Source organism: Haliotis asinina, chromosome 1 (assembly GCF_037392515.1).
Source record: "Haliotis asinina isolate JCU_RB_2024 chromosome 1, JCU_Hal_asi_v2, whole genome shotgun sequence".
NCBI classification, from domain to species: domain Eukaryota; kingdom Metazoa; phylum Mollusca; class Gastropoda; order Lepetellida; family Haliotidae; genus Haliotis; species Haliotis asinina.
This window is the reverse complement of record NC_090280.1, coordinates 46,515,604-46,542,579: the sequence shown is the minus strand read 5'-3', so window position 1 is coordinate 46,542,579 and position 26,976 is coordinate 46,515,604. Positions and strand designations below refer to the sequence as shown.

The window sequence follows — 26,976 nt, the reverse complement described above, 5'->3', positions numbered from 1 at the left end:
CTTCAAAAGCTGAACTGACGTCAACAACAAGCTTGATAATGTCCCATCGTCAAGCATTTTGGGGACATTATCAAGTTACAGTGGCCCGCTCATTTCTGATAATTCTAATTATTTTTAGCTATAATACCTACGAGGGCAAACATACCGTTGTTCATGTTTTTCATACGATGCCCTAGTGCAAAATATCACTTTGTCATGGTGATGTTACGTCATGGACAATGCCAGGACGTCAGGGTCTTTCTGTGACGTTGCTTTCTACATGTACCGACGGCGGGTAGCCGGTCCAGGTTTGAAAGTAGATGTGTTTCTTCTGGACAGCTCAGAGAGCAGTGCACGTGTGTACAGACGGCGAGGTAAATGGTATGCTGATGCGTACGTTGTACAGAGTCGGTATTTTAATGGAGAAAACGTTATGGTTGGGGAATCACATCTGAGGCTCTGACACAACTTGACGTTATCAATAGCAATCTCACAGGTCTGTGTCTGGAATGAGATCAGCGGGCCTCATGTGCAACCGTTCATTCAAGGGCAGAACAGTCCGGATGCTTCCCTCATCAGCTGTGTCTTAGGACCTAGTCCCAAAACACACACACACACACGCACACACGCACACACGCACGCACACACACTCATCCCCAACCTCAACCCCATCGAGGGATGAAATGGAACGACGTTTAGGTCAAGCCCAGAACATTAGCTGTATGGTTTCTTTAAAGTGATAACCAACACAAAATGTTTACATGAGGTATCTCCGAGCACACAATACCACAATTTGCTATAAACGAATCATACTACGCCATCTTTTCTGCATACTATAAGTATGAGTGAGTACGCCATATCTTTATATTATTTCAAAAGTCACCCAAATGTTTTTCATGAATGACCCAACTTTCAAAGCAATTATCTCGAAAGCAGGTTTGTGTCGGATATTATTATTTTTTTCCGACCCATTCAATTCACACAATAATGTACTGTAATGTAAACATAAACAAAACGTTGATGCATTAATGCTCCACGCACTCTTTCCCTTGTCGTGTTAAACTGTACCAATAAATAGCTCTATACAGCTGTAAAACTGCACCAGTAAGACGCTCTATCCAGCAGTTAAACTGTGCCATTATGATGCTCTATACAAGAGTTAAACTGCACCAATACGATGCTTTACACAGAAGTTACACTGTACCAATACAATGCTTTACACAGCAGTTACACTGTACCAATCAGGCGCTCTATACAGCAATTAAACTGCACCGATAAGACTCTCTATACAGCAGTTAAACTGTACCAATATACAGCAATTATACTGCACCAATAACAAGCTCTCCACAGCAGATAAACTGCTCCAATAAGACACTCTCTACAGCAGTTACACTGTACCAGTACGATGCTCTCCGCAGCAGATAAACTGTACCGATAAAAAGCTCTCCACAGCAGATACACTGCACCAATAAGACACTCTCAACAGCAGATAAACTGCACCAATAAAAACCTCTCCACAGCAGATAACCTGCACCAATAAGACACTCTCAACAGCAGTTAAACTGTACCAGTACGATGCTCTCTGCAACAGTTAAACTGTACCAATACGATGCTCTATACAGCAGTTAAACTACACCAATAAATAGCTCTCCACAGCAGATACACTGCACCAATAAGACACTCTCTACAGCAGTTAAACTGTACCAGTACGATGCTCTCCACAGCAGATAAACTGTACCGATAAAAAGCTCTCCACAGCAGATAACCTGCACCAATAAGACACTCTCAACAGCAGTTAAACTGTACCAATAAAAAGCTCTCCACATCAGATACACTGCACCAATAAGACACTCTCTACAGCAGTTAAACTGTAGCAATACGATGCTCTCCACAGCAGTTAACCTACACCAATAAAAAGTTCTCCACAGCAGATAAACTGCACCAATAAGACACTCTATCCAGCAGTTAAACTGTTCCTATAAGATGATCTATACGTCAGTTGAGGACAGTTCACCAGCCACGTCCTCAACACACATGTTAAAGGAGAACAAAGTCTGGATTCGCTGGTGAGAACAGCGACCGTAACATAGAGCAGCTGTCTGCATTCACGTACACAAATCAGTGAAAGGCGGTGGGTGAAATATATGGTTTATTAGCGTTAATAGCTAAGGCTTGATAAACGCCAATAATATAGCTTGAGCGTGAGATTTTCAACTTAATAGCTGGAAAGTGTTAACAGAAAACTTGCAAAGGGATAGCATAGGTGTTTCAACCCTTTGTTCAAAGCTTAAAAACGATTGTCAAGAACACACAAATCGATTCAGTTCATAAATACATTCTGTTCTTATTTTTTAAATATAAATTTATATATCAACTCCATACGCCAATTTTGGATAATATGAAAATGAAGAATGGTCTATACCTGGTAGGTTCTCGGCGACGGCAGTCACAAAACGTGTACCCAGATATTACGTCAACTCCCTAACACGCTGCTTGCTGTAATCGAGATTTAGGACAAACTATTGCGACTTTCAGGGTTGTGTCATATTTCGGTGGTACACTGATAAAGACGACCTGACGTATTGACAGAGAGAGACAGAGAGAGAAAGAAAGAGACAAAAGGGCAATAAAAGTATGACCTCTAGTTTCAATTGTAGTGTACTGTTATAGTGAGGCTTTATTATCTGGTAACCTGAATAACTCAATAGTTACGAAGAGAACAATTTGTGTCTGTGTTCGAAAAGTACAGTCTATTAATAACGTTGGCTATTATGTAAGGACAGAGGGAACGTTGTTTTAGACTGTGGCTCAATTTCTGTACTGAGCGGTTTTTAGGGGTGACTGTTGAGGTAAAGTGACTATTTCGATAGCGTTAGACCATTGATGCATACTATAACTGCGATAACGATGGATTATTGAAACATACTATTGCACCCATGGAAAGGGGTAACCAAAATAGCGAACAGTAAGTTCAGTCGATCATCAGCTTTTAATGGTGTACAAGATGACGTAGATGACGAAGACTCCTGACGTCATTCTGTGACGTCATATTTTGTGATGCTAGCTAAGACAGCTAGTTATGACAAAAAAGAGGCACACAGCCAAAGCGTTTGATTGCCTTTACCCAGATCGAAATATTATTGTTTTTCATTGGGTACCTGATACAAAATATTTTTAGCTTAAACGTGTTAAAAATATGTATGTCAATTCTAGAGGGATAACATTTATTTTCCAAAATACAATCATTCATTAAGTCTGAAAACACGGTAATGTCAAATCTGGAGTTTCAACATTTCCAATATAAGGTTACTAATTCTCTTCCCCGGTGGACATCGATATCTTGGGAAGTACCTGTTTTCTAAAGTTCACATTATAGGTATAGTAAACTGTAAAAGGATTATCCTTCACTGTAAAAAGATTGCTGACCAAACCATTTCCTTACGAGATACCATAACAGCATCATGTAACAGTTTTCATAATAGCTATTCTCATATTTAGTGATGAACAAACATCTTATACAGTATGGATCATGTTCATATCATTCACATATCATATACAGCCTTAGAGACACTTCCATACATACAGATTGTTCAAACATTTACAGGTTTCAGCTGGAATATCCATCATATATACTGCATTATCAATCACATGATCTAACGCCACAATGTTTAAGCTAACACATTAATTTGCATGTTTCCCACGGTGAGTACTATATGCACCACCGGTACTTGCCTTGGGCACCATACAGTCCTCTGTAATCTGAGCTTTGACCCAACTGTTTGTACGTCAGTCTTGCCGGAGCATCGGCAAGCAGTTTCCTCTGTGTTAGAAGATCTCGGGTGGACAATATGTTCAAAGAATCACTAACATCTGATACCGCACTTTCACTGCTACTTGACTCTAGTTCAGTCTGATTTGTATTGTTTTAGCCTGCTACTTCTGTGTTATTCCTCACATTCAAATCAAGTAAGAGTTCACTAATGCCAACTAAATCCTGCACACCACTTGAGCTGTCAGAAGTACTGTTGCCATCGTTAGCTTTTATCTGTTCATGATCCCTTGGTGCTGTCCTACGGCTTTTTCTCTGTGGCAGACCAACCTGGAATGGAAGGTTATCACATGGAAGCAACAGATTCGTAAAGGAGACATCCTTCCTTCTGGTTTGACCATATACACTGGACTTGATTGGTCCTTGACTTGACTTGGATCTGCTCCTTCCAGTGTGAACGCAGCTTCCGAGGACCACCCCTCTCGTTCAAGTTCCTGACAAGAACACGATCACGTGGTTTCAATACTGTGTACTGAGCTTTCATGATGTAGTGTTCTCGTGACTTCTAAGTGGACTGTTTCATCCGATCACTCACAAGATCATATGCCTACTGTATAGTATCATGCTAGTTTTCAACAAACTACTGATAACGTTTTCCCTGTGCTTCTCATCCCAGATCAAATATCAAGTCAACTAGTAGCCTTGATGAGCGACCATACAATAAGTAGAAAGGTGAGAATCCAGTCACTTCATGTGTGGTGCAGTTGTATGCATGTACAAACTGATTTACTTGATCTTTCCAGTTGATTGTTAGCTTGTCATTCCCTTGAGGGCGATATGGCATTGTTGTTGACCCAGCAGCACAAATTAATTGTGTGAGGCGTCTAACAATGTATTCTCGAAGTTGCGTCCTTGATCATGGTGATTCCTTGTTGGAAAACCAAACCGTTGGATAAAGTCATTGAATAACTTGTCTACTGCTGTAGTTCCAGACTTATTTCTTGTTGGGTACACCTGTCCAAAGCGAGTAACGTGATCCATGATGACAAACAGGTATTCATATCCACCTTTAACATAGTCTACAGGATCGCCCCAATGCCCTTCCTCAGATACTAGGGTTCCAAGATAGCGAAATTCATGTTAAAAATTTCAAACTTCAGTTTTATACCCTTCGATTTCAGCCTTTGGAGTAGAGTTCGTATCCATATGTTTTTGGAGAGATGAACTGAACACAATCACATCATCAAGGTATGGAATGCAAATATCACCCTGTAATTCCTCTAAACCTTCGTTCATGAATCGCTGGAAAGGAGCATAAGTCAGTCCAAAAGGGATACATACCCATTGGAACAGTCTCCATGGTCTAGTGAACGCAGTCCGGTATTGTCTTGTTTAACAAACCCTTGGTGATACGCTTTTGACTGATCTAATAGTGAGAACCACGTATTCCCTCCTAAACGCTCAAGTGCATCACAGATCCTAGGAATTGGCATCCTGCCCCTGACCACTTTTAGATATAGATGTCTGTAGTCTATACAAAGTCTAAGACTTGAGTCACGTTTCCACTGGTGATGAGCAAGAAGACGTGGACCTGGTGATCCATTCCCTTTCCAATAAGTCCTAGGGGTAGCCCTTAACGTCCTTGTATAGAGGTTTCGGGATAGATGTATATGTCTTCTGAACTGGATCCTTATCTGTAAGCTGAATATCAAGTGAACAGCCAATATCATTGTCGTCCTTTGAGGAAGCAGCCGATTGCTCCCGAAGTATCTTCCGAGCAAGTATTTCCTGCTCGACAGATAAATTACTTGATGACAATTCGATATCTGGACCAAACTTACATTCGGTGTTGTCTACCTGAAGACTATTTAGTGTATTCACAGATCCTTGGCCCAATATCTTCTTAATTGTGCTCTGCATTGGAAACAAGCAGTTCATATATACTTGACCACTATATATACTGTTGGTCTGATGAGTTCCATCGTCCTGTTTGACCTCGGTGACATCGTAGCCTCGGTCACATATGGTCCCTTTGTTGTGTCAAATCTTGGCTTCCTGGCTTCATCCTCTCCTTGCATCCAGCCCTGTAATGGTTAGTACTGCCACATCGCAAGATATCTTCTGAGAGTCTTCTGTTGCTAGATGGTGGTGCCCCTGCTTGCTGTGTCACAGAGTCATTGTTTTTTTAGCTCTCCCACTTGTAGACTGAGTTTCTTGAGTTCTGCTCTAAGTGCAGCCATTTCAGATGAAAGTTTATCTGGATTCTTCTCTTTCTGTACAACTTCAGGCTGCACCACTTCATTGCAAGTGCAAATCAGTACTCTGATTAGATCCTAAAATGAAGACCAGGTAAGATAGCCTTGATTACAGCGGTAACAATTTCATAATCCTCAACTCCTTTCTTTGTCCCTATACCGATTTGTTGTAGGAAAGTTGATCTTTTGTCCTGGCACCCTAATCTGCCCTACAGTTTCAAAATCCCGTTGAAGTGACAAATCAATATTAGGATCAAATTTACATTCCTCTTCCTGAAGACTATTCAGTGTATTCAAAGATGCAGTAATTTCTTGCACTTGATAGGAAGGACAGACCTCAGTGGTTCTAATGATCCAATCACAGTCTTGGCTGTAAGATGATGTCATGTTTAGTACTGTTGTCGTTGATGAAAGACGCCCTGGTAACATGACAATTAAGTGACTCTGCAAACTGTAACCCTTCAGGCCATGGAGACTTCACATCTGGTTCAAACAAAGCATGTTGGTCTCTCCATACACTTGCGAGTCGAACTTCACATCAGTCACTTGACCCTTAGCGCACAGAATCTCACGTCGACCTGACAGTAACCATCCAATTGTTTCTTCCTCTTTCTGAATGGTATGAATTTTCAATAGTTCTTGTTGCAACATGGTCCTCTCGGCCTCGCGTTCCTATTGCCTGGTCAGCATATGGGCTTCGAAGAGCTCCTTCTGACCATCAGCTCCAGACACATATATGTTGATCGATGGTCACGAGTTAGTTAATAATGATGTCGGCTATGAGGCTGTGTTCGAAAGAACGCAACTGACACAACAGCAAACATCACTGGGATTCACATCGACTGCTACAACGTACGCATCGCATGTAATCCTGCACACCATACTTCAGATCATTGACCTCATGCTTAACATTCCGGACGAGCCCCCAAAATGTTACACCTACGTAAGGGGTGACTGAAACACCGAAAGATAACAGTAAATTGATCAGTCGATCATAAGCTTATAGTGATGATGCCGTGGACGACATCTGACGTCATTCTGTGAGATCATATTTTGTGACGCTGGCTAAGACAACTACCGATGACTAAAAGAGGCACATAACCCGAGCGTCTGCTTTTAAACACGTGGATAAATTACCATAGGGTACCTTATATAACATAATTATCGCTTACACGTGTTAAAATATGTATGTCAATCTAGAAGGCTAACACATATGTTTGCGATGGTGATAGACTATTGATGCTGCTACTGCCATGACTATTACAATAGTTCTGCCCTAACAAGGTTTTCACATTTCAGATTTAACATGTACTTTGCAATAAAAGCAACTGCGTTTCTTGTTCGTTTCAGTTTTTAGTGAATGGACTTCAAGCAAACCACCCTCAATTTCCATCAAACATATCATTTTGCCACCATTTTAGATAGACTACAGAACAAAAGAACATGAAAACAGAATTTTGCCTCTGTTGCAGTGGTTGTGCATGACAATGATCAAAGCTTAGAACAAGTAACACTGAACTACAAACTGAACACAAGTTAGATCAATAATTTTCCACCGTACATTACAGTCATATTGGTCATATTGTCAAGCATATTGTCCAAAGTCAAGTGGACAGCTAAAGGTATCTTGGTGACCAGTAGGAATTGAAAATACTTCTGCTTCAAACATTGTATCATCAAGTAAAGGATACGATATTCAAATTTTCTGAAAAATATTTATAACATTCAACAACAACAACAAAAGCACGCTAATGGAAGTCGCGGTGGCTGAGCGGGCTAGGTTGCTGACTTCCTGTGGTGGTGATTAGGTGCCTGAATCTAAGGGTGCAATTCGAATCCCGAATGGGACTCAACTAAGAAAACTACTAGAATTTGTACTCTAAACCAAGGCTGTTCCCTGCGCTACGGATATGTTGACAGAAACAGTCCTTTTGCTATTCATAGTCACATAGTCGATTTATTGTCATTAAGTCATATTCCCAAATGAATTATTACGATTGATTCCTAAATAATTGCAGTGCATCTATGGTTCGATCCGTCGTTACACCCCTAGCGGGTTTCATCATTTTATTAGATATGCCTCTGTCAAGGAATACCAAAGGCAGGATCCTCCTCACCTGTAAACAGGTATTCATCTTGTATGGCCAGTGCGATATCGTTGCATAATGACCTCTTCAAATCCGGACTGACAGTCCAGGTAGGTGTAACCAATTGTATATAATTCAATAATTTGTAATTTTGTAACCGGAGGAAGGAGGAAGAAACCAATGGTAAGTCTTCAGGAAACATCACAACACCTGAATAGAATTAACTGAACATTTACAATATCAGCTGTTTAATGATTGGTTAATGACGGCTAAATGCATTTAATTGTCCCAATTGCGAATAATCTTTTTTTAAGTAAATGATTAATTGTTCGATGCTATTGTGGCATGCTTCTGTTCTGCGTTTGACATGACCAGTGCTAACAGTGCATTGTCTCAGATCCGAGTTTGATTGTTACATGCCTGACAAAAGCATGAAGCAAAGTGCTGGGGAAAAAACATATTTCTGGTGTCCGGTTTTGATGCCCTCTTTCCGAGAAATCTGACATGGCAAGCATATTTGTCCCGATGTTTTGCACCCTATGTTCACCGTTAGGGAAAAACTATTCTGTGTCATCGTATGTGTGTATTCCTAAGACTGAGATACCCATTCGTCACCACTGACCCTTTCCCGTAGCCCCCAAGAAGATGAGTCCCCCTCCCACTGGTGGTCAACTTATGTTATTCCGAATAGCGACTAGTACCCCTCTGGTGGGATTGCATATTGCTGCATGAACACTTCAAACAACAACGATATAAGACATGTATATGGATGGGAACTTCTGGTCCAGAAATGTGTGATACAATAAGTAAAAAGTTGCCATGTACTTGTCTTTCATATTCACCATTTTCTAAATACGGTGGTGGTGTGTTTGTTAGAATATAATATAATATATATGTATAATAGGTACATAAGGGATGGTTGTTGAGATGTAGAGGGGACGACTTTGGATTTTTGTTCATCTGTTTGCTAACATCAACGTTTGAAGACCGACAACTAAAGAGGCCTCGTCTACACTGAACATAAAATAGCTAACAACCAACATTATTCCGTATATGTGAAAGGATCAAGACTTTGGTTACAGTAGGTATTTAGCTAATAGTTTAGATTTGTGGTCTAACGGTGCTGTGATAGAAATTTCTGTAATTTCTAAACCGTCACAGTATTTTGAAGAAACCTCCTTGATACAATTAAATGAAGGACGAAATCAATATTTGTTGAAGAGGTATTTTAATGTAATCATTACCAGCTGTTCTTATATTTCCAAAAATATATTTTTAATATGGTTTAATTTCACAAGTGCATGTTTATTGAATATGCTAACAGCTACAATAAATCTCAAAGCTGACACTTTACATTTAATGTAAAATATTTCTCAAATTTAACATTCGTGTAGCCGTGATACCTTACCCTTTAAACTTAACATGATGAAAAAGGTATGACTCCAAAATATCAAACTACAATATTTCCACAGATATAAAATAAAAGTCTACTGATAAAGATTAATATTGAGTAGCAATTATATATAGATGTAATGTTGTTGTTTTGAAACTCGAAGCTATTTATTTATAATATTTGTTTTAAAAAATGTTGGAAAGCTTACGAACAATCTCCAAAACAACCTTAATAGCTTCGTGTATATATATACATTGCAAGAATGAAGTATATTTCATTTACTCAAACCAGAGACAAACCTTTTCATTTAAATTTCAAATAATACACCAATTACATCTCTCTAAGTCTCTTCCTTCCATCAACGTTTCATGGTAAAAACCTTCTGTGTATTTGTCATCATTGACCTTATTAATATTCACCTGTGTCTCAGAGACTGTCATGGATACCTAGCTATCAGTTGGTATATGTTTGCTGTGTCAAGGGCTATGATTCAGGTGACACAGGGTGTCAGAGTTCCTCCCGTTCTCAAATAATATGAATAATATAATATATACTAAAATTCTAAACAAAACCTTAAACAACAAGTATTTGTTAAATAACGACCTCAGAGTTTCATGAGAACTTTGTTAAATAGACTTTAATGCATTTAAATCACAATTATTGTGCCAGAAAATCCTATTCACCCTCCAGCTTGAAGCACTTTGTCACGATATGCTGGGTTGTCCCATGGCCTATCGGAATAATATATGTGTACACAGTGAACTCAGAGCCAGCTAATCGAACGGTTTTCGAACTCCGTGCACTGCATGCGTCATATTATGACGTCATACGAGTGTTAGAGATACGGCTTGTCGGCGGAGAGTTTGGCGGTTACCGTGGCAACGGGTAATACTTTTTTCAGTTGTCGGCCTCCTGGAAGTGATAACATTGAAACTTGTTAATGACATTAAATTGTTGTACATGAAGGTAAGGTAAAGTATTACGTATTATGAAATGAGAGAATACATTAACTGAAATGCTGGGTTCCATTAATATCGGTTAATGGTTACAATTTTGGTGTTCGATGGAGAAAAGACAATATTTGATTCATTTTATGTGATCATCAAACTGAAATTCGAAGCATATAAAATGGTTATTTCTATATTATGCATGCATAATGCTACTTTTAATATGGAAATGTCTTAGAATGGTGTCGGATTCTGTGTGAACTGTTTGCCCTGCCTCAGGCTATATAAATATACTGCTATTAATGTTAACACCAATTCTTGAACGCCATCACGACTTGTGTTGTTTGAGGAGTGCCAGATCACAAGTCACAGGTTTCTGGCGCGCACAGTGGAGTTAATTCTGCACTACCAGTTCCGACGTGTTTGAGGATTCTCCCTCCAGTGCCTTCAGGCTGGTGTGAGGAGGGAGGTTCATAGCACTCAGTGACCATTTATCTCATCTGTCAGATAATGGAATTCCGCGTCGTGGCTTTATTCAACTGACTGTTACAACTGTCCAACAAAGTCAGCGAAGCGCTGTACATATAGGTAACGCATTTATCAGTAGAGTGAGTGAGTGTAGTAGTGAGTCTTACGCCGCACTCAGCAATATTCCAGCTATATAGCAGCGATCTCTACATAATCGAGTCAGGACCAGACAATCCTGAGATCAACAGCATGAGCATCGATCTGCACAACTGGGAACGGATGACATGAGTAAACAACTTAAGCGAGTCTGACCATCCGATCCCTTTAGTCGCCTCTTTCAACAAGCATGGGTCACTGATGGCCAACAGTCTTGCCCTGGTCTTCACGGGTCATTTATCAGTAGAACCCATGATATAGTGTATGACCAAAATATAAAGAAACCATGAAAACAACGTGTGAGACTGATGGGTACTGTACTAAATAAGAAAAAGGTCTTGACTGGGTTAGAAGTATCGTTTATTGAAGATATTCCAATCAAAAATAATCACCTTCTATTGTTTACAGGGCACCAAAGCGTATAATGACTCAATATGTTCAAAGGATATCAAGCTGAAGAGATAACATAATCATTGTCATCAACCAGTGCAAAACACTACAAACAAATAGTTTTCGGATATATCTCCAAGGTCTACAGTAGGAACTCTTTAATAAGTTTGCATTATTATGATACAAAATATGTGCTAATGAAATAGGCTCAAAGGCTCCAGCAATAATCCGTAATAATTTGTTTCTAACGTCAATCGAACAGTTGGTATACTCAAAGAGTATCAAGTAGAAGAAATATAATGATCCAATCGTCCATTCTAATCAGTGTGCGTACATTCGTACAAACATGCTTATTAACTTTGTCATCAGAGGCGCAAAATACGAAATTTCCATGCATGTTATTCTAATATTACGGTAACGCTATTTTTCAGGGCATTATCATTTGCAGAAGGCTGAGGTCTTAAATTAACTGTCCGACGAAGACCGAGCTCTCTTGCAAATGATGCCCTGAAAAACAGCGTTACCGTTATTATAGCTAAAATGAATAGAATTTTTAATAAAATAAGAATAAAACCAGCGGTATCGGTTTAGAAGCATTTACTGCCAACAACAAACGACGGAGGTCACTGACACACGTTTCACAAATAAAGACACGTCATAGAACACAGATGACGTCACTATTGACAGTGACGACATTTGACATTCACCTTTGCCCATACTACCAGCCGCCATTGTTTTCAGTGATGAACAACGTTAGACTTCAAGTCGATATTTTCATGGCTGTATGTTGTCATTTATGGTACAATTGTTACGGTTGGCACAGGCAGGAAAGTGCATAAAGGCACAGGTACATGTGACGAAAGTGAGCCAGATGTGTGATCAATAATGCAGCTCAGTTCAACGGAGCCGTAGGTGATTGAACTTCAACAGCTGAGCTACTTATGACGTCACCTTGATAATCGCCCGTCGGCAAGCATTTTGCGGGCATTATCAAGCTACAGCGGCCCGCTCATTTCTGATAACGTGCGGGAGTTTTAATGATAATTCTATCCATTTTAGCTATAATGCAAAACATCGTGATAATAAAACGCTCATATTGTAAACTGATTGGACGTCATCAAGCGTACATATGCAGGAAATCATCGCCATACATTCGAATGTTGATTACTGAGAATGAATATATACTTAGAATAAAGAGTTAAGTGCCACCTAGCATATTGTGCTAACACAAGGTCATAGGAAATCTAAAAAAAGTACTATTATAAATGATTTAGTACGTTTCCGTTTAACATTAACCATTTATGGCATCTTTTACTTTAAACACGATGCATGAGCTTTGGGAAGACAGGCGTTCTTTTGAAAATTGCAAATCATTAATGAATGTTATATGGTCAATGGATGCCATTTTTGACACGTGAAACCCTTGTTTAATAGTGTTGTATAAGCAGACTAGAAATCGTTATTTTGCTTTAAAAAGCGTAAAAGCGGTACCATCATATCTTTAACAATACTTCCATTAATTGTCGATACAAATGATTATGATATTCCGAAATCAGTTGCTAAAATAACTTTCTCTAAAGATGGATTCATCTTTCCAATTATTTTGAAAACAGACTGGCTCTTATCTTTTTATTCGGGGCATATATGCCAACTGCCTGGGTATTGTTGCCACTTGTGTTCACGGTGGGGTCCTGTACTTCACATGAAGATGTACACCAGCGCTACCAGTCCCCAGATCCCTGTAGAGCACCTTGAAGCTCGAAACAGAAACGAAGGATACACGCAACAGTAAATACAAAGGTCACATTGAACTAATACACGAGTGAATTGTCAGACACGTGCCACAGTATTGTAGCACCTGAAGGGGAAGGACGTGAAGGGGTTGTGTGGATGTTTTTAATGGCAGGAAATTACTAGCCTCTCGTGCACCACATTCCAGTGTATTTTTATCAACAATGGCTACACAAATACTGAAATAAAATCAGAACAAATTAGGTTACCGTCAGTCGTGGGAGAACGTGTCAAAAGATTCATCTTTATTGGCCCGGTGGTTACTGGGAAGATGGTTAAAACCAAACGGACGATGGAGAAACGAGCCATGAGGTAAAGAAACTTGACTTTCAGTCAGGCTAGATACACTCAGGTTCACGAGTTTAAAATGTGTGACCTGGACCCAGTTGCACAAAGCGATCTTAGTGCTTCGACTATCATAAGCCTACGTTGGAGAATGGGAGTTACGATCATTGTGTCGTTAAAATCGCTTTGTGCAAGTGTTCTCTTCCTCTTAGTGTCTCGTTCATACACTTTCTCTGCCCAGATTATGATTACATATGTTGGTAGAATTCTGTTGACCGAAGGATATGAATGAACAGAATATCTGATGTGGCATTTATTCCTGCAGCTTAAATTTATTTACGAGCATTTGTCCAATGAAATAAAGCAGATTTAAGCTTCGGAATAATTATTTAGTTAATAATCACACTATACAGGACAGATAAGGTAACCAAACGATTCTTAATACTGGAGATATAGCTTCTCTCAGGCAGTTCATCTATTGGAATCTGATTTGCGTATACACGAAACAAAATGTTCTGTACACACCGCTAACTATCAGTGGTTCTTGAACGCTGAACGTGGCTCTCAGGGTCACCCTTCCCACGCCACTGTCGCCGACTCCAACATCTCTCCTCCGCCTCTTCTTTGTGTAGTCAGAAGTAGGGCTCACAAGACTACATCTGCTGCCGCTATTCAAACTCTTAAGACGATAAAGAAAACAGTGGGTTTTAACAGATGTGTATTCTGATATTCTGATACGTTGTGACATTGACCATTTTAACATGTCAAAAATCCACCCTTTTGGAAGTGGTAAAATATCTCTTAAAGCGACGCGGTAATGTTGAGCATAGGCATTCTGTTTATGACAGTGATGCTTTCAGTATATTTCATTATACTGTCTTTTATTACGCTAACGTTCAGACGCGATCTGAAGATCATCTCAACCAACGGGAATCTCATAGCTGATTCTAAGGGCTGATTCTAACGGGATCCGGTGGTCAGGCTCGCTGATTTTGTTGACACATTTCATCGGCTCCCAGTTGAGCAGGTCGATGCGCATGCTGTTGATCACTGGATTGTCGGGCCCAGGCTCTATAATTTACTGACATCCATCATATAGCTGGAATATTGCTGAGTACGGCGTGAAACTAAACTCACTCTCTCGGAGCTGGTTCTAGTACCACTGGTGGGTAGAACTGGTCAAATGACTAAAACAACATACATGGCTTCAAAGTTAATGTTTTGATTATCCTGGCACAACACTTAAACACTTTGCAACGGGAGTAATGGTTAGGTTGTCTAAATGTGTACCGTGAGTGGTCGGCATGCAGCATCCATGGCCGTCTGTAGCTGACGTGGCCTTGGCGATAGTTTGCAATCAAGGACAGTTTGATGTGCGTACGCGAGTTCAGCTAAAGTACACCACCTTTGATCACCATCGTCCTTGCAAAGGTCATTGGGTAAACATTGTTTTTTTCAAATGAATTAAGGTTGACTACGGGTTTCCTTAATGGCAGGACATGGTAAAGACGAAGGATGGCACACCCATGCCCTTAAAATCAGACAGTCCAATCATTTCAGTAGAGATCCTGGATGGAGTGAAGAGCGGCTTTGACCAATCAGCTTAACAAAAGATATGTTTATCTGACGTTCAACTCAAATCTCATGTCTGATGGTCCATTTACAACTATGAACTATTTATTTAATTAAAGAGATAAAATATCAATAGCTGCGACACCTTGTCTCTGAATACACGTAGTTGTCCACAGAGAAAAGTCACTACACAATGTTTGTGGGAGAGATTTATATGTTCACATTGTACTCACACCAAGTTCATTTAGCCATGAAAAGAAAGTGGACCACATTTCACCCGGAATACATAGGCGTCGGGACATTTCCACAACTTCATCAACAGGACAGATCAGTTTCCCTTTTCAGAACCACAGTGTAGAACATTTACTATAGGCCACACCTCAGAGACACTCAATGACTAGGTTTGTGTACATTACTAGTTCTGTTGTGGAGAGTAAATTGAGTTGATCCACTTTCATTCCTGTGGTTTTAGTTCTGTTGCTTCTAGTAACTATATACACATTTCAAAAATAAGGACTAAGTTGCCGTTCTCTTGCAGTGGCCAGTTCGTATACCATCAACTTTATCATCCTTGGGGCAGATGTACACAGTACACTCCACTACCACGGGTGTGTTAGGGTAGCTTTCAAACTTGAACGGGTACAGGATGGCATAGGCCATATCGTAGCCGGGCTCCTTGGCTACGGTGAATGTGCTGAGCACACCATAACACCACCCAACCGTATCTGTCGACTTGCTTGATGCGGTTAAGTGCCAAACGTTAATTGCGTAGTGTGCAGCCACGCTGTCTTCCATCATAACGCTTGAAGGGATATTGCGATTTATCACTGAAACATACGTGCAACTAGTTTCCAGGCTTCAGGACTCGTGAACCTCTGGCATGTTTGCCTCTCAGGGTGGCTTGTAATTGTCTGTGACTGTGACTCGTAGTGTTCCTGGTCTTGGGTGGTCATTTGTCGAACTGGAATGCACGAAACGATCCCACAAAAGAGTTATTGTGCTGAGACAAACACTGAAGGTTCTCATTTTCTCATCCAGTAATTTCAAGGGTCTTGGATGAATTTATGAGATGGTTTTTGGCCTGTTATAGTCACAGGTTGTACTCATGTTTGCACATGAAAAGCGATAATTGCGGCTTTCGGTTGTGTTCCATAACGTTCAAGCTGAAAATCGCAATAACGATCGACAAAAGCATTCAAAATAGTTTATGCGGCATTCGCTCACGCATGTTCTTCTAAAGCACACTAACAATCATTTGACATATGCGTGCAAACTTTCGATTATTATTATCAAATTTTATTCTGCATTTCTTTTCTTTAGAGAAGCGTATGTACACAAGTGTACCCCCAAAGTTAAGTAAATGGGGAATATGAAAAATATGCCAATGTGGGTGGATTTGAATGATTTTTGGTAGTTATGTTAGCTATGACAAAGGGGCTATGTGCGTACAATACATTAAAGTGCCAGTACACAGTAGTAATTTAAAATGTTATAGTGAATAGAGATTGTTTTGCAAGGCGGAAACATGTTCTCCTACGAGGGTCTTCCTTGTTTTCAAAGTACGAAAACATGCGTAGAATTCATTCTTGTGTTTGCATATAAAATAATTTCAAAGTTTATATTTCAACAGCATATTTTGTTAAATTGCCTCGACAATGCAAGTTACTTAACAATGTTAAGTCCATGTGAAAGCAAAAAATATATACTAGTACAAATTGTACATTGCACTTGCACATCCTACATGTTATATACAGGTGTCTGTTCCCTATAACATATTTTGTCACTCCTGTATTCACACATTCAGTTTATATTGACTACAGATTTTTGTTTATTTTATTTGTCATTCAATTACTCAGACATGAGTGCTATTGTTTCTATTCTGACCGTTAGGCTGATTTGACACTTGGGCGTGACTATATATGTGGTGGTCACATTAACTTTACTTGGGTTCTTGAGTTACTACATGCCTGTGACATGGTAGTATATACTCTTCAGAAAATGTAGGGGGTCTTCATGTTTTATTTACGATTAAAAATATTTAGGAGATTTATCGGAGTCAATCAATGTTGATATGATTTTGTGTGCATCACCATTTGCATTTCCTTACAACCATAGTTATTTGGAATGTAGTCGCTGAAAGATGATTGGTGTATGGCAAGTAATTTGCATGTATACGATTTTCATTTTAAAACAAAAGACTAGAAACAAACATTAACAAGATGAGTGTAAAAATTAATGTTCTAAGTGATTTCTCGACCTTCTTGAAAAAAACGTCAAAATCAAGAATGGGCCCCCATGCACGTGTACGGGGCTACTGCGTTGTGCACGTGCATATCATGCGTTGTGTTTATGAGTGGTAATAGAGGGAAATAGTGGTGCGTTCATGAGATGTCTGTTCCTGAAACGGTTGTTAACGTTTACTCTTCCTATCCAAATTGAAAGTTCATTATCCCCTACTTTTATGAAGAGTATATATTGTGAAAAGGGAGAATACATTCATAAAAAAAATGGGTTCCATTATGACTGGCCAAAGTCTCAAATGTTTAAAGGATTATGAAATATATGTCATATGTTATGTCACCAAACTGAAACTCGAAGTGGATTATATGGTTATTTCTACGTGACGCATCCTGACATGTTGTAATAAGTTAATGAAAATAGATGGTGTCGGATTCTGTGTGAAATGTTCGCCCTGCCTCACATAGCTATACTGCTATGATAACATCCATATCTGTACGCCACTACGACCTGTAGTGCCAGGTCAAGAGTGCCAGATAACAAGTCACAGGTTTCAGGCGCGGACAGGGGAGAATTCTGCACCACGAATTACGGCGTATTTGACAACTGTCCCTCCAGTGCTGGTGTGATGGGAGTCATTGCATCGAGATTCTAAGTACTCAAGGACCTTCCACATCCAATCTTTTAGATAATGTGTTTCCGTATCATGGTTTCATTATGGAGTCAGTTACACATGTTTCCACAAAACCAGTGTATTCCGGTAACAAATCACTATATTCACTGTGTCCATCATATCACAGAACTCCATTGGAGATACGGGTTAGAATTGGCCAGCGAAGTAGCACATTTATCAGTAGAGTGAGTGAGTTTAGTTTTACACCGAACTCAGCAATATTCCATCTTTATAGCAGCGATCTGTACATATTCGAGTCTGGACCAGACACTCACGTGATCAAGAGCAGTATGTTAGACTCATGAGTGCTGTACAAAATGCAGCAGAGATCATGATTGGGTTAGAAGTACCGTTTATTAAAGATATTCCATTTAAAATAATCATGTTTTATTGTTTACAAGGCACCAAAGCGTACAACGACTCAATGTTCAAAGGATGCCGAGCTGAAGAGATAGCATAATCATTGTAATCAACCACTGGAAAAGATTACAAACAAATATTTTTCGGATATATCTCCAGAGTCAACAATCGGGACTCTTGAATAATTTTACATTATAATGATACAAAATATGTGATAATGAAACAGGCTCCTAGGCTCTAACATAATAATTCGTTTCTAACGTCAATCGAAGAGTTGGTATACTCAAAGAGTATCAAGTAGAAGAAATATAATGATTCAATCGTCCATTCTAATCAGTGTGTGTACATTTGTTCTATTGCGCAACGTTATGAAAACTTACTTGATAGCTTTTTCATCGGAAGCGAAAAATACCAAATTTCCATGCATGTTATTCTTATACAAAACATCGCGATAATTAAACAGGCTCATAGCTCCGCATATTATAAATTAATTGAGCGTCATCAAGTGTACATATGCAGGAAATCATCGCCATGTGTTAGGGTACATTGTACATTCGGATGCTGATTACTGAGAATGAATATATACTTAGAATAAAGTGATAAGTGCCACCAAGTATATTTTAACACAGGGTGTCTGATAAGAAATACTATAATTATAATTGGTTTAGTACGTTTCAGTCTAAACATTAACCATTATTTATAGTATCTTATACATGTACTTTAAACACGATACATGTGCTTTTTGAATACAGGCGTGTTGTTTTCCTCAAACAAGTTGCCTTCTTTTGAAAAGTGAAAATCATTAATGCATACTATATGGTCTGTGATTGTCATTTTTGACAAGTAAAACCCTTGTTTAATAGTGTTGTAGAAGCAGGATAGGAATAGACATTTTGCTTTAAAAAGCGGTACCATCATATCTTTAACAATACTTCCATTAATTGTCGGTACAAATGATTATGATATTCCGAAGTCAGTCACTAAAATAACTTTCTCTAAAGATGGATTCGTCTTTCAAATTATTTTAGTCTAATATTTCCACAACATCACATGTTACATTTGAAAAAGGGTGGCGCTTAACTTTTTATTCGGGGTATATATGTCATCCGCCTGGGTCTTGTGGCCACGTGTGTTCACGGTGGGGTCCTGTAGATCACATGAAGATGTACACCAGCGCTACCAGTCCCCAGATCCCCGTAGAGCACCTTGAAGCTGAGAACAGAAACTACAGATTCATCTACACGAAGGATACAAGCATCAGTAAATATAAAGATCACATTGAACTAATACACATGAGAATTGTCAGACACGTGCCACAACACTGTAGCTCACCTTAATACGTAATCAACAGCCTAAACCGACGAAAGATAGCAAGAATAGAATGTCTGCCAGGGGGGTAATAGCAAAACCCTTTTATGGTAATCTAGATAGCAAGGCATGTGGAGTCTCAGGTCCAATGTTCTTGTGGTTTCTAGAGGGGAAGCGCGTGCAGGGGTTGTTTGGGTGTTTATAATGTCAGGAAATATATGTGGAATTCAAATGTCTGATTAAATATTAGAAACAAAGTACATTACTGAACTCTCTAAATAACTACACATAGTTCAAGGTATGATGCATTTTAACACAAATGGCTACATTTTGGCAAACAATGTTCCAGATTTCACACAAAGATTCCAGAACCACATTCGTGCGTCACATTTCAGTGTATTTTTATTAACAATGGTCGAAGAATGGCAACACAAATACTGAAATCAAATCAGAACAAATTAGATTGCCGTCATTCGTGTGAAACCGTATCAAAAGATTCATCTCTATTGGTCAAGTGGTTAAAACCCAACGGACGATGGACAAACGAGCCATGAGTTAAGGAAACTTGACTTTCAGTCAGGGTAGATAAAATGAGGTTCACGAGTTTAAAATATGTGGCCTGGGCCCAAATGCACAAAGCGATCTTAGTGTTTCGACTATCATAATCTTCTATATTGTAGAATGGGTGTTACAATCGTTGTTTCGCTAAGATCGCTTTGTGCAAGTGTGCTCCTCCTCTTTGTATCTCGTCGATTCACTTTCTTCGCCCAGATTCTGATTACGTATGTTGGTAGAATTCTCTTGACTGAAGGATATGAATGGCCAGATTGAATATCTGATATGGCATTTACTCGTGTAGCTTAAATATATTTAAGAACATCTGCCCAATGCAATAAAGCAGATTTAAGCTTCGGAATAGTTATTCAGTTAATTATCACTTCTACAGGTGAACAAAATACAGGTAAGATACGGTAACGAAATGAGTCTTAATACTGGAGAGATAACTTCTCTCAGGCAGTTCATCTATTGGAAATTCAATCTGATTTGCATAATTCACGAAACAAAATGTTCTGTACACACCGCTTGCTATCAGTGGTTCTTGAACGCTGAACGTGGCTCTCAGGGTCGCCCTTCCCACTCCACTGTCGCCGACTCCAATATCTCTCCTCCGCCTCTTCTTTGTGTAGTCAGAAGTAGGGTCCACATGACTACATCTGTTCCTCCCGATCAAACTCTTAAGATGATAAAGAGAACAATGTGTTTTAACAGATGTATATTCTGATATTCTGATTTCCATGAAGCTGTGACACTGACCATTTTAATATGTCAAAACTAAACCCTTTTCGAAGTGGTCTCTCAAAGTGACAATGCTGAAAATAGGCATTCCGTTTATGATAGTGATGCTTTCAGCATATTTCTTTATACTGTATTAATGCTGCCCTAACGTTCAGAGCCGATCTTAAGATCACCACAACCAACGGGGGCCGACTCATGGGTGATTCTGGGAGCTGATTCTAACGGGATCAGGTGGTCAGGCTCGCTGATTTCGTTGACACATTTCATTGGCTCAGAGTTGCGCAGATCGATGCTCATGCTGCTGATCACTGGGTTGCCGGGTCCAGACTCGATCATTTACAGGCCGCCGCCATACAGCTGGAATACTGCTGTGTGCGGCGTGAAACTAAACTAAATTCACTCCCTCATAGCTGATTCTAGCACCACTGGTGGATAGAACTGGTCACATGACTAAAACAACACACATGGCTTCAAAGTTAATGTTTTGATTAACCTGGCAACGCTCAGACTCTTTGGATGGAAGTGACGGTTAGTTTGTCTAAATGTGTAGCGTGAGAAAATGGTCGGCATGCTGCATCCAAGATCGTCTGTAGCGGACGTCGCATTGGCGATAGTTTGCAATCAAGGACAGTTGATGATGTACGTACGAGTTCAACTAAAGAACCACCACATTTGATCACCATTGTCCTTGCAAAGGTCACGGGGCAAACATTGTGTTTTCTAATGCATTAAGGTTGACTTTCGGCTTCCTTTATGGCAGAGTGTGTAAAGACGAAATATGGCGCTTTCATGCCCGTAAAGTCAGACAGAACAATCATTTCAGAGATATCCTGGATGGAGTGAAGGGTGACTGCGACCAATCACCTTAACAAAAGCTATGTGTATTTGACGTTCAACTCAGATCTCATGTCTGATGGTCCATTTACAATTATAAACTATTTATTTTATTAAAGAGATAAAATATCAATAGCTGTGATATCGTGTTACTGAATACCCCGTACTTGTCATAGAGAAAGGTCATCACACAATCTTTGTGGGAGAGATTTATAATGTGCACATTGTACTCACTCCCAGTTCGTTTAGTCATGAAAAGAAAGTGGACCACATTACACCCGGAAAGCATAGGCGCCGGGACATTTGCACAACTTCATCAACAGGACAGATCAGTTTCCCTTATCAGAACCACAGTGTAGGACATTTACGATAAGCTACTCCTCAGAGACACTGCATGACCAGGTCTATGTACACGGCATTACTAGTTTTATTGTGAAGAATAAACTGAGTAAATGTTTTTTTTATCCATTTGATTCCTGTGGGTTTAGTTCCATTGCTTCTAGTAGCTATATACAAATTTCAAAAATAAGGATTTAGTTACCTGTTTAGCGCAGTAGCCAGTTCGTATACCATCAACTTTATCATCCTTGGGGCAGATGTACACAGTACACTCCACTACCACGGGTGCGTCAGGGTAGCCTTCAAACGTGAACGGGTACAGGGTGGCATAGGCCATATCGTGGTCGGTCGTCTTGGCTACGGTGAATGTGCTGAGCAGTTTGTCTTCCTGTGTACATCTACAATGAGCATATAAAGTTCATTTACTTTCAAATTAGTGTAATCCGAGGATTACTTAGGAAAAAAGAAGTTTACTTTCTTTTCAACACCTATATGATTCCATTGTGTGAGAGTTGGTTCAGTCCAATGTTATTTTCTGTGATACAATTGATGTTTAATCTTGTTAGATTTTAAATAAATCCGTGTGATGACATTAGCGACCTAATATACCAATCGTTTCAGCACGTCTGTTTAATTTAGTATGTTTGAGTAAACGATATTACGCAGTTGTAGTGAATGACAGTAGGTCTGTTTTGACACGCAGAGTTCATGAACTGTGTATTTACGTTGTACTACTGTCGTTCAACAATGTCAGGGACGGTTTCGGTTTCGTTCCGTCAGGGTAGGCAGAGCACTCGGACGGGATCAACATGTAGGACATCCGTTGGCCACCTGCACAGCAAATAAAATGGTATGTATCTCAAGTGTTTCATTCTTTATCCTGTACACAGATGACAGTCATATAAACGCGTCAGACACCACTTATTCTCTCAAATAGATGATATTGATTGATGCTTTTACAACCAAAACATTTGAGCAAAACAAATCTTCTTGATCAAAGCAGTTACACTTGAAAATCAAGACATCAGGAGGAGCAAGTCAGTGTAGTTCGCTGTAATACACTACATGCCACTTTTGTCGGGTACGTTTTGTATTGGAGGTGCACCTGGTTTCGTATATTTCACCTCCTGTGTGTGGAATTGCTGTTTCTGCCATCTGTCTGAGGTTGTTAACACAATCTTAAAAATGTCAGGGCTTTCTTTTGTTACAACCAAGTAGTATCTTCAAGTATTTTATAATGTGCTTCTTATTTCTAAGAGAATGGTAAGAACTGTGACCAGTTTAGACAACATCAACACACATCAATTTGAGCGCGTTTTGAGAACTAACTTGAAATTAATTCTCGGACCTGTGAAGATCCTTCACAGAATTGCTCGTCAGCAACCTATGCTTATTATATGACGAGACAAACGGGATGGATGGTCAGGCTCGCTGACTTGATTGTGTCATCATATCTGCGATGCCTACGAGTATGCTTTTGATCTCTGGATTGTCTGGTTCAGACTCGATTATTCAGTCCGCCACTGGAATAGTGCTAAATTCTCTTAATATCCGTCTGTTCTGCAAGTTATCAAACATCAACCAACCCACTCTCTTTACTTACTGAGATCGTTGTAAACAACTAACTTCACTTCTTTGCCCAAAGTCAGTGAGGTTTGGGGTTTTTGTAAGTCTGGAGCTGGGGATCCCTCAAAAACGCCTATCTTTAATGCGGGCAGCACCAGTTCTGAGGCAGTCGCTTTCACGCTGAAGATGAAACAATGTGTGCAACATTATACATAATACGATATATCTCATATAGAATAATCAATCGACTAATCAATAGAAATATCATTTGACATATCGGGAAACTAAAATTCTTTGACTTGCCACTGATTCCGTCATATGGCCATGTGTATTATGGCAACATAATTCATATTGATGAAACCAAATCTTGGACTGGAATGAAAGACATAATTGCAAACAAAGATTTATACGTGGTATTTATCCAACAAATTCACTTGTGAAGCAATACATCTCTGGTGTTAATTGTATTAACCACACACGTCACACATACGTTATACAGCAAAACCGTTTATGATTCTTTTTCATGAATTTGACTCCGCACGTAGGTATAAACATTGTAACTGTCCCTATCTACCCGCTCACTCGTTTCGAAACAAATTGCAAACTATATATATCCGGTGGTAGTCTTTACATAAAATCTTAAACGTTGAAAACTGCTCAGCTCATACTGAGAGATTGGAAATCTAGTGTAAACCGTCTGATGGATGACACCAAGAACTGGTTGAGATAAAGTCCGTGATTTCATTCATTCGATACTCTTTTTTCACGAGAACGGAACTGCTCTCAATTGGGAGATGAAGTTGTTATGGTTTTATATCTGTAGCTCTTTGATGTGTGATTTCAGAGAGGGAATTTTTGCGTTAGCGCGAGGCTTTGAATGGCACCTTTAAACGTATCCAACCACAAGATAGAGGACAGCAAGAACTGCTTTATCTCTATTCTGGCACGACTGACATACTATTCAAAACAGGACATTTTCACGAGCAAGAGCGAAGATGCGTGACAGGGCGTTTTTCCATTGTGGATTCATCCATCTAACTAAGATCAGGTTGTGCAATGAAGAAAACAATTCATTGTAATATTTCAATAAAGCAAATTAAATCACTGAAAACGTCCAATAAACAGAAACATTTGTCTTAGTTTTCAACAGGTGTGCAATTGTGGTTGCATTACCCCCAGGACGTGTTACTGATTGACTCGTCCGTGACCTCGGACTTTGGATGGCTGTCTGCCTACAAAGGCAACGGGTTAAGTTTTGTATCGACACTGCCAGTTTAGAGATTTTTATTATATCATCTGGGGAAACTTTATTAATGTCTATTTATCTGTATGGTCACCTTATATCATGTTCATCTGTTTTATGTTTCTTATAGTTAGAGTAGCAATCGTATGCAGAACGGCTGTTCTTTAGACATGAACTTAGAAACATTGGAGTTTACTATTGTTATGCTAATATTTCTACCTGAATTATCATGGTTAGGAATTTCACTAGCGTCAGTCGAATCTGGGATATCATCCTAAAACGAAATGAACGCAAATGTAAATCCCCAACCCCATCCCCAACCCCCACGTCACCTGGCGATTTATTTCTTAATATTCTTAATATTGTAAAGTTTAGCAACTTAGAGTGCGTTTAACATCATTTGGAACTATTTGAAGTTGCATTGTGGAGTGTTGTTGGCACTTTATCAAGGCGTATGAAACAATGTACAGTCAGTATCCCACGCTATCTCAAGAACTCACCTCACTGGCGGTACAATTGACACACTGACCGGATCTCCATTTGTGTCGGGAATGCAGGTCACTCTGTAGACAATGGACCCAATCCCTCCCATGACAGTTTTCTTGCCTGTTGATATGGTGGGAAGTGTTCTATTTTGTGCTTCGATGAGAAATGCACCTTCCTTCGTGTCCTGTAACAATACACGACATATTACGTCATTCTGATCTCTGTGTGAATCATCATTTCACGCTTCCATTTATCATCATTTCATTTATCACCATTTCAGCAGATGGAGTTCGACATTCTTTTATACAGATGTTACATGATATATTCTGTAACGGTGGGTAACCTTGCGTTAAAGTTTTCACACAATATATTTTACAAAGGTGACACAGCACTGATAGTCTGTCAAAAAGTACCTGAGCAATTATATAGAAAACCAGATACTCGATGATTTGCATACATGTGAAACATACGGTCTCACCGTAGGCAAGTAAGTTTGTTCAAGAATTACCTCTGTTCACCCAGCAGAAAATGGGTACCCGGTGAGATAAAGTCATGTGATTATAAACTTCTAGCGCCTAACAGGCACCTTGCGTTATCCGGGGTAATAATAATGATGTTCAGTATGATATGAGCTTAGAGCATGTCCCTCAGTGATGTGGATAAGGCGCAATATAAGTACGCTTCTTATTATGATTTAGAGATCAGGATAGAATGTAGCAGAGAGGGTTCGGGTAATCCTGGCACAGTCGGGTCGGTAAGGCTCATCATCAGCTCAGGGCCCTCGCCCCCTCAACACACAGCCCAGACAGCGAATGGGACTTCTCCCAGGAAACACTGCCTAGTCGAACCCACCAAGAACTTTTCGGAGAATATCGGAGGCTCGGAGGCTCCCCAACACTGCATTACCCAGATTGTCAGAAGGGCTGTGCTCCCGGTGGAGAACCCCGGCACTCTCCTGATCTGCGCCAAGAGATCAGAAGATACCAAACCAAGGGCACCGAGAACAATGGGGAGTCTGACGACTGTGTACTTGGGATGCAGGCGAGACATTTCAAAGGCGAGGTCCGCATATTTATCATGCTTTTCCTGAATCTTGCCAATCACATTGCTGTCAAAAGGGACAGAAAATTCTATGATATAAATCATTTCATTGGTTTTATAAAAAAAGGACAAGATCAGGTTTGTTGGCTGGAATTCGTCTCAGGCTGTATATTGGCCTATTCCAGAGAAGTTTAAAAGCGTCACTTTCCAGGACGCCCTGGACATGTTCAGGGTCGTACCATGGATGGACCTCGGGATCAAAGCCACAGGCATGGCAGAGACGATAGTAAAAGCAGCGAGCCATGCCATCATGTCTTTTAAGATAAGCTGTTTGTGCCAAGGAAGGGCATCCACTGACAAGGTCTTGAGCAGTCTCTGTAAATTCATTGCAAAGACGACATTTCATATTGATATTTTCTTTAACAATAACATTGTGGCGATTGCGAGTGGGAGGTGACTGGTCCTGAGCAGCAAAAAGGAAGCCCTCAATTTCACATTTG

The 26,976-nt window shown here is 39.7% G+C and overlaps 2 protein-coding genes across 7 annotated transcripts in view; one reads left to right on the top strand and one right to left on the bottom strand.

Annotated features, from left to right (window-relative positions):
• The window catches only part of LOC137292233 (anaphase-promoting complex subunit 13-like), a 384,028-nt gene that overhangs the window by 255,154 nt on the left and 101,898 nt on the right, over window positions 1–26,976 (top strand). The gene's annotated exons all lie outside the window — the stretch shown is intronic.
• Window positions 11,398–26,976, bottom strand: part of LOC137291963 (uncharacterized) — a 58,839-nt gene continuing 43,260 nt past the window's right edge. For 3 of the 6 annotated variants that reach the window (XM_067823525.1, XM_067823545.1, XM_067823551.1), the window contains exons 6-11: window positions 25,450–25,619; window positions 23,744–23,886; window positions 22,866–22,971; window positions 22,343–22,538; window positions 20,752–20,905; window positions 11,398–13,201 (exon numbers count right to left, since the gene is read on the bottom strand). In XM_067823525.1, coding sequence (XP_067679626.1) covers window positions 13,143–13,201; window positions 20,752–20,905; window positions 22,343–22,538; window positions 22,866–22,971; window positions 23,744–23,886; window positions 25,450–25,619 — 828 coding nt within the window. In that variant the 3' untranslated portion in view covers window positions 11,398–13,142. Of the gene's footprint in view, window positions 13,202–18,338; window positions 19,576–20,751; window positions 20,906–22,342; window positions 22,539–22,865; window positions 22,972–23,743; window positions 23,887–25,449; window positions 25,620–26,976 lie in introns of those variants that run through there. The other 3 variants (XM_067823518.1, XM_067823531.1, XM_067823539.1) reach the window with 1 other exon arrangement.